General features: G+C 45.5%; 3 protein-coding genes across 6 annotated transcripts in view; 1 reads left to right on the forward strand and 2 right to left on the reverse strand.

Annotated features, from left to right (window-relative positions):
- gcm2 (glial cells missing transcription factor 2) overlaps positions 1–1,089 on the reverse strand; it is a 10,803-nt gene extending 9,714 nt beyond the window's left edge. Inside the window, exons 1-2 of one of the 2 annotated variants that reach the window (XM_007576285.2) lie at positions 518–1,089; positions 179–449 (exon numbers count right to left, since the gene is read on the reverse strand). In XM_007576285.2, coding sequence (XP_007576347.1) covers positions 179–271 — 93 coding nt within the window. In that variant the 5' untranslated portion in view covers positions 272–449; positions 518–1,089. Of the gene's footprint in view, positions 1–178 lie in introns of both variants that reach the window. The other variant, XM_016663088.1, reaches the window with a different exon arrangement.
- Positions 1,090–1,850: 761 nt separating this feature from the next.
- LOC103154857 (synaptonemal complex protein 2-like) overlaps positions 1,851–11,274 on the forward strand; it is a 43,970-nt gene continuing 34,546 nt past the window's right edge. For 2 of the 3 annotated variants that reach the window (XM_016663134.1, XM_007576290.2), the window contains exons 1-4: positions 1,852–2,176; positions 2,974–3,093; positions 3,801–3,914; positions 3,982–4,086. In XM_016663134.1, the coding sequence (XP_016518620.1) occupies positions 2,165–2,176; positions 2,974–3,093; positions 3,801–3,914; positions 3,982–4,086 (351 nt within the window). In that variant the 5' untranslated portion in view covers positions 1,852–2,164. Of the gene's footprint in view, positions 2,177–2,973; positions 3,094–3,800; positions 3,915–3,981; positions 4,087–11,274 lie in introns of all 3 variants that reach the window. The other variant, XM_016663133.1, reaches the window with a different exon arrangement.
- On the reverse strand, positions 4,093–8,273 carry LOC103154856 (tripartite motif-containing protein 16-like). The gene has a single exon (XM_007576288.2). The coding sequence runs from the start codon at positions 7,591–7,593 to the stop codon at positions 5,224–5,226; it is 2,370 nt and encodes a 789-aa protein (XP_007576350.2). The 5' UTR covers positions 7,594–8,273; the 3' UTR covers positions 4,093–5,223.

The following is an 11,274-nucleotide window of genomic DNA, read 5'->3' on the forward strand; positions in this document are numbered from 1 at the left end:
GTCGGGTTTGGGCCGGTTCTGGACCGGCTTAAGGGTCGGTTTTGGGCCAGTTCTGAACCGGCTTTAGGGTCGGGTTTGGGCCGGTTCTGGACCGGCTTAAGGGTCGGTTTTGGGCCGGGTCTGGACCGGCTTTAGGGTCGGGTTTGGGCCGGTTCTGGACCGGCTTTTGGGTCGGTACCTGCGGTAGTTTGGGGTCGTTGATGTCCCAGGTCAGCTTCATCCCGACCGAACACACGCAGTCCGTTTCGTCGCGCTGCTCCGCCCGGGACATGCTGCCGGTACCGGTACCGGCTCTGCTGCTGCCTCTGGGTTAAGTCCTCCTCCTGGTCCCGGTTCTGGTTCTGGTCCCGGCTGTAAGTTAACCCTCTGAGAACCGAACTGAAGAGAGATGAAGAAAGAAGCGGCTCGTGCGGAGGCGCAGGTAGAACTGAGAACAGGTGAGAGCGGAGCTGCAGAGGGAGGAGGGAGAGGGCGGGTCAGAACCAGAACCTCTTCAGGACTTTAAGCAGAACCTCACCTGGTCAGTGGCACAGCGACTGGGTCCGACCCGGTTCGGCCGGAGTTCTACCTGCTGGCTCTGCAGGTGAGTGTGGAGGTTCAGGTGAGGGTTTGTTGTGTAAACTCGTGACTGTTTTTACCAAAACAAACAAACTCATTAGTCAACAATTACAGAACCAGAACCGGAGAAGCTGGTCCATCTGCGGGTCCCGCCTGGTTCCGAACTCATGGACTCGGTTCTGTCCGGTACTGACTGATGGTTCTGTTGCTTCTATTCTGGTTCTGGGATTGAACCGGTTCGGATGGCAGAACCGTTTCTAGAGCGCAGCACAAACTGGAGGCCGAACCGGTTCAGGTCCAAACCGCAGCAGTTATGAAAGCTGTTCATTAATAAAGAATCAAATCTGTGGATGTTTTAATAGAACAGAAGTTTTGATCCTTTTAGTTTTTAATGACGTAACAGTAATTACGTCATACTAATTCATGTTGGCTGATTATGAAGATGTTTACTCCTCTTCATCAGGTTCTGCAAGCTGATTGGTCAGGAGCTCAGCTCTGTCCAGGTGTTGACCAATCACAGGCCTCAGCAAGACTTTATGGTGATTTATTTTTACTATTATTATTATTAATAATAATAATAATAATAATAATAATAATAATATAGTTTAGCTCAGGGACTAAAGAACCACCTGAAACTGTTTTAAATGTTTGACTCAAATTTGAATCATATTTATCTGTAATAATAAAATATTTCTCTGTTTCCTGGATGTTATGAGAGTCATCAGGCCTTCATGTGAATATGAACGAATATTCTCTGATATTAATTAATATTAATGAATGTTAATTGATATTTATTGATATTAATGATTAATCAATGTCAGGGTTCAAAATAACTAGTTACTTTTACTACAGTTTGTACTTTCTCACTTTTTTAAAATCAAATCTGAACTTTTTGTTTTGATTAAAGAATTTTATTTATTTACATATGAAATAATATCTGATAAAAATAAATACAAACTGAGAACCGAAGGAACAGTGAGGAAGACTACTGAGGAAGACTCACATCTGCATCAAACTCAGTTATGAAATATTCTGGATAATATTTAACAAATTTGATCTGCCTGTGATCATAACGAGTTCTGAGAGGAGGCGGGCATGATGAAGATGATGAAGATGATGAAGATGATGAAGATGAGACCTGCCGGATCTGAACCAGAAGGTTTCAGTTAAAATATGACAAATATTCATCCCAGATGTTTTATTTATTAAATAGTTTCTTTATTTAGTTTCACAGCAAAATGTCAAATAAACGTCATGAGGACATTTTTTTACTTTTATCAAAGGAAATCTTAAAGTCGCAGCTTTATTAGAATTTAAATCAAACTTAGTTGAAATAATCCTACTTTTACTTCTCTACATTATTTTTTTTACTAAATATGAAAGAATATTCACTAAACAGGTGGGGGAGGGGCACATGTTATCCTGTCCTGATTGATTATCACTTATTGATCATAGAACTCTGGCCAGTTTACTCAGCTGTCCAGATATTCCTCCGCTTGGCCTGAACTACTTTGTCTCCTGCGCTGCGCGGCCCCGAGGCTGATGAGTTCATTATGTGCAGCTGTGCGCGCGCTCCCGACACCCTGAGTGAACGGAGAGGAGACAGATGCGCGCGATGGTGAGCCAGCAGTTTTCTTTTATTGATTTTTGCGCTCATTGATAATTGAAGATGATGATGGTGATGAAAATGATGAAGAAGAGCGGAAAAGATCCGCAAACATAGAGCCGACGGTGCAGGGAACGTTCTCTGAAGCTTCATGAACGTTCCTAGAACCTCCAGCATGAGACACGGAAGGATCCGGACAAATGTCTCCTGTTCCTTGTTCCGCCCCATTCATGGATTCATGGATTCATGAATTCATGGATTCATGAATTCATGGATTCATGGATTCATGGATCTGTCTGCTAGGCCCGTTCTGACTTTCCTGGATCAGTTGTCGTTACTCAGCTCTCTCGCGCCCCCTGCTGTCTCCAGCCCGACGTCACAGCTGAACTCGCTGTGACGTTGCTGTGGGAACGCCACCAGGTTCCCCGGTTCGGTTCTTCAAAATTTACATCTTTTGTGGCATCAGAGAATCGGAACCTAGAAGGAACTAACATCCAGAATCTGATCAATAACTGGTGGATCAGAAAAGTCTGGTCAACAGTAGATTTCAGTGAAACGACAGCAGAGCTGCTGCTGTTTGGTCAGACGGCGCCCCCTGCTGGCGTCAGTAGATCCGTGCTTTACATGTTTGTGTTTTTATGTCCTGATATTCAGGCTTTGGGTTTTCTGTGTGAAATCAACTCTGAATGAGTTAATCTAGTCTGTTCAGGATTAAACCAGATTAAGCCTCTGAGTCTAAATGAATGAATCTGGATTAAATCTGAATTTAATTATTCAGATTAAATCTGAATAATCTGTTTCTGTCCCAGTTTGAGCTTCAGGTGAACGACTGTCTGCTTCGTGGAGACTCGTCCCGACTCGTTTCTCTGCTTCACTATGAAGGACTGACCAGCTCCACCCTCACCAGGCTGCACCTCCTGGTTACCAAGGTAACGGCAGACTCTCTGGGAGGAGTAACTGCAGGGAGCGGGGCCTGCGCAAACCTGCCAACTCCATATGCTCCAAAATTTGACAGTGATGGGGTGGGGCCATGTTGGGGGAGGGTCCTGCGGCAGTGTTGGGTCGTTTCTGCATCAGGTCAACTCATCAACAAAGAGTCCATCCTCTGTTTGTGCAGAACCTTCAGTCCAGAGTTCTGTTCAGAGAACTCATCCACACCGGTCTTTCCCAGATCATTCTGAAGCTCTGGGAGTTTTGTCCTATAATGACCTCCTCCTCAACCATCCCAGGACTGTGAGCTTTGGAGTCTGAGGAACTGATCCTGGTCTCATAACAGTGGTTCTGGAAAGGCCTGCAGCAGTGTTTCTCAGGTCCAGTCCTTGGCCTCCTGCCCTGCATGTTTTAGGTGTTTCCCTTCTGCCACACCTGGATTGAATCTGTGGTGGTTAACAGCCTGCAGGACTTGATGGCTGCAGACGAGGTCATGCAATCATTTGACTGCTGTTCTGGAATAGAGGCTCATCTAAAACATGCAGAGCAGGACTGAGGACTGGAACTGAGAAGCTCTGGCCTGCAGGGAGCCAGGTGGCGCTACGTAAAGCAACATAGAGCTAGGTGCCACTAGGTGGCACCTTGGTTAGCTTCAGGGTTCAGCGATGGGCTGCGTTACTGCTCAGCGATGCCGATTGTGTTTCAGGAGCTGCGCAGCAGCGCGTTCTGCAGGGTTCTGGTTGTGTTGAAATCTGTATCGATTCTGTCGGAGAACAAGGAAGACCTGGAGACTCTGGTCAACCTCGGCCTGGCTGCTAAGGTAATGATCAGTGATTTGATTGGTCGGTCGTCTTCTGTGCTGCTCTCATCTTTCTGTTGTTGCTCAGGTGATGTCATGGTTCGAAGCTGTTCACGACCTGCTGACCTCCGATCTCCAGGAAGGCTCCACGACCCTGATGGCCCTCATAGAGGAGTTCTTTGACTACTTCCTGGTGAGCAGCATGCTGGGAAGTGATGTTTGGAGTTGTTGGAGCTGTCATGTTGGTCTCAGGTGAGCTCAGTGTCAGTTTTTGCTACTCACCTTTCACAGCTGAAGCGTAATCTGCTCAGCTGTCCTGGATCACCTGATAGACAGACATCATCAGGTCTCTAACTGTTCATAATGCTGTGGCCCATGAGAACTCATTGGTCCAGCTGACCCAGGAGATATCCACCTGCAAATAGGCCTTGTGATACAGAGAGGAAGATATTTGTATTGGTTTCAGTAGCCGCATCCCTTCTAAAACCCTCCTGAATCTCCCATGAGTTCCCCTGAACGCCTCCTGGCAGCAGGTCTCGAGTGAACATCTGGACTGAGTTCCAGCGTTCACCGATTCCAGAACTCCTCCCTGCATCCAGTGCATCTCTGACCAGTGAGACCACCGCTGAAGGAGAACCAGCGGTGGTCTCACTGGTCTGGAACCACCGCCGAGTTTTACCTCAGGAACATACCTGCTCATCCAGGACAGAGAGGATTTAAAACCAGTTCATCATCATCAAACAGCTGAAACCTTTTTATGCAGATAAATTATTTTATTTCCTGATTGTAGCAACAATCATTCAATGGTTACATGATGATCAATAGCATGAGGGTGGAGGTTCAGAGTACTTCATGTGTTGGTCCATTGGTTCACTCTGTCACATTTATGCACCCAACACACCAGCTAAATTCCACGATCCCTCCAAACCCACATTGGACCCTGTCAGATTTTCAGCCCTTCAACTGCTTCATGTGGACCTGAGGCAGGTGGTTCTGATGGGGAACCAACTGGGTTGAATCACTGGCTTTTAGAACACAAAGCGAAAGTTTTATATAACAGATTAAATTGTTCCGGTTTTAAAACCTTTGGGTTGATCAGTACTCAAAGTAACGTTCTGGTCTTATTGGTCTGCATAAACCAAACTCCTACTTTATTGATCCTCTCGGAGGATCCATGAAGATTCTCTCAGACTTTAGTCAAATTGAATAAAAATGCCATGTCATAAAAAAGAAGTCCACCTTGAGTTGAACTAGGTCCAAAGTTTCAAATACCTTCAAGATACCCAACACTGTCTCGTTCTGTGGGTTAAATAAACTTGTTGGGCACTGCCTACAGGAGCAGAAGTAACTCAGCAGATCCAGACCCAACACAGATTCCAGCGTGTAGCGGTTGGGTGAAAGCAGCCTGGACTCGGTGCAGGAGGGTCATGGTTGAGGAGATGCTGTAGAAGGACAGAACTCCTGCTTCATGATCCAGATACACGCCTATCCTAGAACATGGAGGTCCTGGGAGGTCAAGGCTTCTACCATCGTGGATATATTTATTATTGTGACAATATAAGGCCCACGACATCTTATTATCTCCAAATCCACTGGTTTCTCCTGCTCTAATGATGTGTTTGAATGCCACTGCTACAGAGACGATCCCACTCCACTCCACCTCCCAGTAACAGCGTCCAGTCAGACCTTCTCTGCTCAGAACCTGAAACCGGTCTGTGAATCTCTCCGGATGATTCGGGTACGACTGCTTTTTCTTTCCTCGTGTCACTCTCATGTTCTGTCCAGACAGAACCAACATTTTATTAGCTGTGTTGGGATCCAAGATGAGCCGACATGCATACGGTAAAAACTCTGTTCTCGTCTTGGGCTCTCCTGGTGTGTGATTCGGTGCTGCTGGTGGTAAAACCTTGAACTTGTCCAGTGATGGATAACCTAGTGGTGGTGTAAATGTGTTCTCGCCTTTTGTCAGGTCTGATGACGAACCTTTAGATTGATCTGGTGTTGGGTACGTTGGTGAGGAAACCTTGGAGTGATTCTGTGGGGAACCTCTTGGTGGAGACACCTTGGACTCAGTCAGTGCAGGGACAGCTGCTGCTTGTGAAGTCTTGGACTCACTTGATGATATGTAAATTGTTGCTGATGGTGCAATACTTGATGTTGGGTAAACTGCTGGAGATAAAACTGTGGACTTATCTAACTTTGGATACATTGGTGATGAAACCTTGGGGCCCTTCTGCAGGTAACCTCCTAGTGTTGGGTATGTTGGTTTTAACATCTTGGGATCCCTAGAAGATGTGTGAAATTGTGCCGTTGGTATAATGTTGGAATAAGCTGAAGGTATGATGACCTTATCAAATGATTTCGGGCGTCTTGGTGGTATTGGTGCAGTCTTGGACTTGGCGAGGGGTGGAGGAGCTGCTGGTGCTGAATCCTTGGGCCTCTCTGGTTTTGGGTGAATTTCTGGTGGTAACTCCAAGGAACCGACTTTGGAGAGTATGGCTTGTGGTGATGGTGGGATCCCATGGTGAGCCGGTGCCTGTGGAAGGTTTGCTGTAGTCATGGTGATCCTGGTCCATTCCTGCCTCAGGGTGTCCTGAAGTTTCTGAATTAGCTCAGTGATGGGATATGTTATCTGATTAAAGTAGTTTGGCGATTGAATATTGATGTCTGAGTTTGTAGATGGGCCCAGTGATATCAGAGAGGGGTATCTTCGTAGGAATTGGACGTGGTCCTCGGTGTGTGACAGCTTCTCCAGCTCATGATCTCTCCTGGTCAGCTCTGAGATTTCCTGCTGGACTCTCTGCTGAAGCTCTTCAACCTGCCTCATTTCGGCTTCCTGCTGGGATCCGATCAGCTGTTGGACGTCGCAGCTTCTCTGGGCCAGGGGCTGCAGCAACTGGTTGAACATTGCCTGGATGTTCTCCACCGTGTCTCTGGCAGAGTTGGTGATGGCGTCGCCCTCCTTCTGAAGCAGCTTCAGGGCCTCCTCTCGGTCCTGGACTCTCTGCCAAATGTCCTGCCGTCTCGGTCCGAGCTCTTGCTGCCACTCGGTCCTCTCTGCTGCAGCGGAGACGGTGTCATGACCTTTGTGCTTCTCCATAGAGCACAGGAAGCAGATGGTCTGCTGGTCGCTGCGGCAGAAGATCTCCTTCATTTTATTGTGCAGGGAGCAGATGTTCTCCTGGATGTCTGCAGAGGCTGTAACCAGCTTATGGGTCTTAAAAGCTGGAGAGTCGTAATGAGGCTGGAGATGGAGGTCACAGTAGGAGGCCAGACACTGCAGGCAGGACTTGGTGGCTTTCATCTTCCTCCCAGTACAGAAGTCACAGCTCACATCTCCAGGTCCAACGTACCGATGAAGATGAGGAGCGTCTTGGAGCGTGACCTTCTTTATTTCCTCCACCAGCTCTGCTAACATGGTGTTCTTTCCCACAACTGGCCTGGGTATGAAGACCTCCCTGCACTGGGGGCAGCTGTAGATCGCCTTCTGGTCCTGCCCTTTCCAGTGGTTTTTGATGCACTCGGAGCAGTAGTTGTGTCCACAGGGAATGGTCACTGGATCCTTTAGTAAATCCAGACAGATGGCACACCTCAACATGTCTTCGTCCAGTGAAATCCCCCACTGAGCCATTCTTCCTCCTTCACTCTGAAGAAGTCGGAGCTGCTCTGTGCAGGCAGCCGGATGCTCCCTGATTAGCATGTCAACTCAATTGCATCAGTGAACACCGGAGTGGCAGGGCGGAGCTAGCTGGTCCGACTGCATTCCATGTAGAGGACTGACCTGAGACCAGAGCTGGACTGGTCTCAGGTCTGATTCTGCTCACGTCTTCAATCCAGTTCAGTCAGGCAGTAATGAAAGTAAACATTTACTCTTCTTATAAGCAGAAAACAACAAAGTGGAGCCAGAAACATGGAGAGTGAACCTCAGAACTCTGAAGCAGCTGCACTGACATGATTTCACTCTGAACAGGTTGAGCTTCATTCCAGGAGGATGACGGCTGTTGGTTCAGGCTCCAGCAATCTAAAATCACCTGAGAACCTGCAGGAACAAGATGGAACCAAATGGGTTGGGTCGGTCTCACTTCACATCTTACTTCCATAAACCAATCCAAACCAGAACCAATGGGTTTCTATCAGAACTGTTTCCAGACTCTCAGATTCCCAGACTCTCCACCGGGCCAGTGCCACCTGTTGGTGTGGCCTCTGCAGCAGCACTGTGGGTCTCCGGGTCATGGTGGTGACCCAGTCTGATGACGGGTCACAGTATGAGGACATGATGGGGCCTGGTGTCCAGTAAACACATGGTTGATGAGTTCCCATTGATTTCCCATAAACTGTTCCCTCAGTCATGAAGGTAGAGATTAAACTCTGAGAGGTGGCCTCAGGATGATCCATCTTTAAACACATACACCTGCTAGCAAATAATAAAAACAAATCAAATTTTATTTGCATGGCACCTTTCAGCAACAAGGCAGTTCAAAGTGCTTTACATCATAAAATACAAAGTCAGAGAAACGCAGTCAGCGATTGAAACATCACATTTAACCGTCGTTTAAGATCAGATTGTTGATTGCTTCATTTATTATGTCTCAATAGCAACTTTAACCAGCTGGTGTTTAGTCTAGATCAGAGGTCATGTTAACGGAATATTTTCCGTATTTGACCGGTTATTTTTTTAAATGACAGGAACATTTAAAGCCCGTCGGTCATTTGACAGGTTCTAATTAACACCCTCATGCGAGGACATGATGGACTTTACACAAAGTTCATCGCAGAGGCAACAAAAATCAATCAATAAAACATCCTTCCTGAATATCATCTCATGGTCTCTGAACTAAATGCGTCTTTCTGACCGGGAGCTACAGCGTGTTGAAGAGTTACGGACCGGACGCTTTGGAGCGTCTGGTTAGGAAGCTCATTCAAAAACTTTGGTAGAAATGGCGCGTTTAATTTCAGTCTCCATGACATATAGAACAGAGAAAACTAAAGAGAATGCAATGTTGAATCCATTTAGAGTCTAAACAGAGGAGCCTGCAGTTTATCTTTAGGAAATAAATAAAGATGCAGAAGTTAATTAGATCGTAACATGCGCAGTGTGCTGCGGCTGCACAACCAATGCAGACGCGGCTCCACTGCTGCAAAGAATTAAACTGAACATCCTGTGGTTTTAACAAATGGAGCTGAAGACGTTCCCGTCCCGCACCCAGAAGGAGAGCGGCGCTCAGAAGCGCAGCAGAGTAAGATCTGTCTGTTTCGGGGAAGAGAAACCAGGCAAAAATAAAAAATAAAAATAATAAAAATCCTCTACGATTCACTGTTCAAATGGGTGAATATTTACTAAACTGCATAAAAATGCGGCTAAATAGCCGATGTTAATATGATAATTTGACGGGTAAATATAGAACATGACTGGTTTTTAAAAAATCCTGTCGGTCAAGATGACGGAGAACAAAAAAGTCTAGCGCGACCTCTGGTCTAGATTTAAATGCACTCAGTGTTTCGGCTGTTTTGCTGTTTTGCAGTTATGGGAAAGTTTATTCCACATTTGCAATGCATAGAAGCTGAATGCTAGTGTCACGCCCTCCGAGGCGGCGTCACGCCTCAGTCATGTTTAGCTAAGAATACTGTTGTTACCTAGGTTACGTTGTTTATTGGTTAATTAATATGAGGGATAAATCTGATCCTCTTTCNTTCCCATAAACTGTTCCCTCAGTCATGAAGGTAGAGATTAAACTCTGAGAGGTGGCCTCAGGATGATCCATCTTTAAACACACCATACACCTGCTAAAAAATAATAAAAACAAATAAAATTTTATTTGCATGGCACCTTTCAGCAACAAGGCAGTTCAAAGTGCTTTACATCATAAAATACAAAGTAAGAGAAACGCAGTCAGCGATTGAAACATCACATTTAACCGTCGTTTAAGATCAGATTGTTGATTGCTTCATTTATTATGTCTCAAAAGCAACTTCAACCAGCTGGTGTTTAGTCTAGATCAGAGGTCTGTTAACGGAATATTTTCCGTATTTGACCGGTTATTTTTTTAAACGACAGGAAAATTTAAAGCCCGTCGGTCATTTGACAGGTTCTAATTAACACCCTCATGCGAGGACATGATAGACTTTACACAAAGTTCATCGAAGAGGCAACAAAAATCAATCAATAAAACATCCTTCCTGAATATCATCTCATAGACTCTGAACTAAATGCGTCTTTCTAACCGGGAGCTGACAGCGTGTTGAAGAGTTATGGACCGGAAGCTTTGGAGCGTCTGGTTAGGAAGCTCATTCAAAAACTTTGGTAGAAATGGCGCGTTTAATTTCAGTCTCCATTAATACAGAACAGAGAAAACTAAAGAGAATCCAATGTTGAATCCATTTAGAGTCTAAACAGAGGAGCCTGCAGTTTATCTTTAGAAAATAAAGGTGCAGAAGTTATTAGACAGTAACATGCGCAGTGCGCTGCGGCTGCTCAACCAATGCGGACGTGGCTCCGCTGCTGCAAAAAATTAAACTGAACATCCTGCAGTTTTAACAAATGGAGCTGAAGACGTTACCGTCCTGCACCCAGAAGGAGAGCGGCGCTCAGAAGCGCGGCAGAGTAAGATCTGTCTGTTTCGGGGAAGTGAAACCAGGCAATAAAAAAAAAAATCCTCATATGCCCGGACCGCACAGGGTTAAAACAAAAAAAGTTAAATGGATCGGTTTGGACCAGGCAGATCCAACTGGCCGATGAACCAGCGCAGATTTCTCTGCAGATGCGACCAGGAGGAATTTGTGAAGCTGTGCGTTCAGACCACAGCAGGTGAAGTGATGTAATTTAAGTGGAGTCGTTTAATTTCATTTATTATAAGTTACTGGGGCCTCAGTCAGTGGTTTTGTCACTATGGAGGAAAAGGTTGATGCATTTATCTGCTTTATGTGTGACGGGATCTGGATTCACTGTTCAACTGGGTGAATATTTACTAAACTGCATATAAATGCGGCTAAATAGCCAATGTTAATGTGATGATAATTTGACGGGTAAAAATAGAACATGACTGGTTTTTTAAAAATCCTGTGGGTCAAGATGACGGAGAACAAAAACGTCTAGTGCGACCTCTGGTCTAGATTTAAATGCACTCAGTGTTTCGGCTGTTTTGCAGTTATGGGAAAGTTTATTCCAGATTTGTAATGCATAGAAGCTGAATGCTACAGTGTCACGCCCTCTGAGGCCACGCCTCAGTCATGTTTAGCTAAGAATACTGTTGTTACCTAGGTTACGTTGTTTATTGGTTAATTAATATGAGGGATAAATCTGATCCTCTTTCATTTCTGTGCAGAAGTTGAGCTTGCGTTGATTTCCACAAATATTAGCAGTATATATATATATATATATATA

The sequence above is a fragment of the Poecilia formosa genome, unplaced genomic scaffold, assembly GCF_000485575.1.
Source record: "Poecilia formosa unplaced genomic scaffold, Poecilia_formosa-5.1.2 Scaffold404, whole genome shotgun sequence".
NCBI lineage: Eukaryota > Metazoa > Chordata > Actinopteri > Cyprinodontiformes > Poeciliidae > Poecilia > Poecilia formosa.

What these genes read in the sequence shown, in the direction of transcription:
- LOC103154856 (XM_007576288.2), bottom strand. Translation starts at nt 7,593, where the DNA reads ATGCTAATCAGGGAGCATCCGGCTGCCTGCACAGAGCAGCTCCGACTT.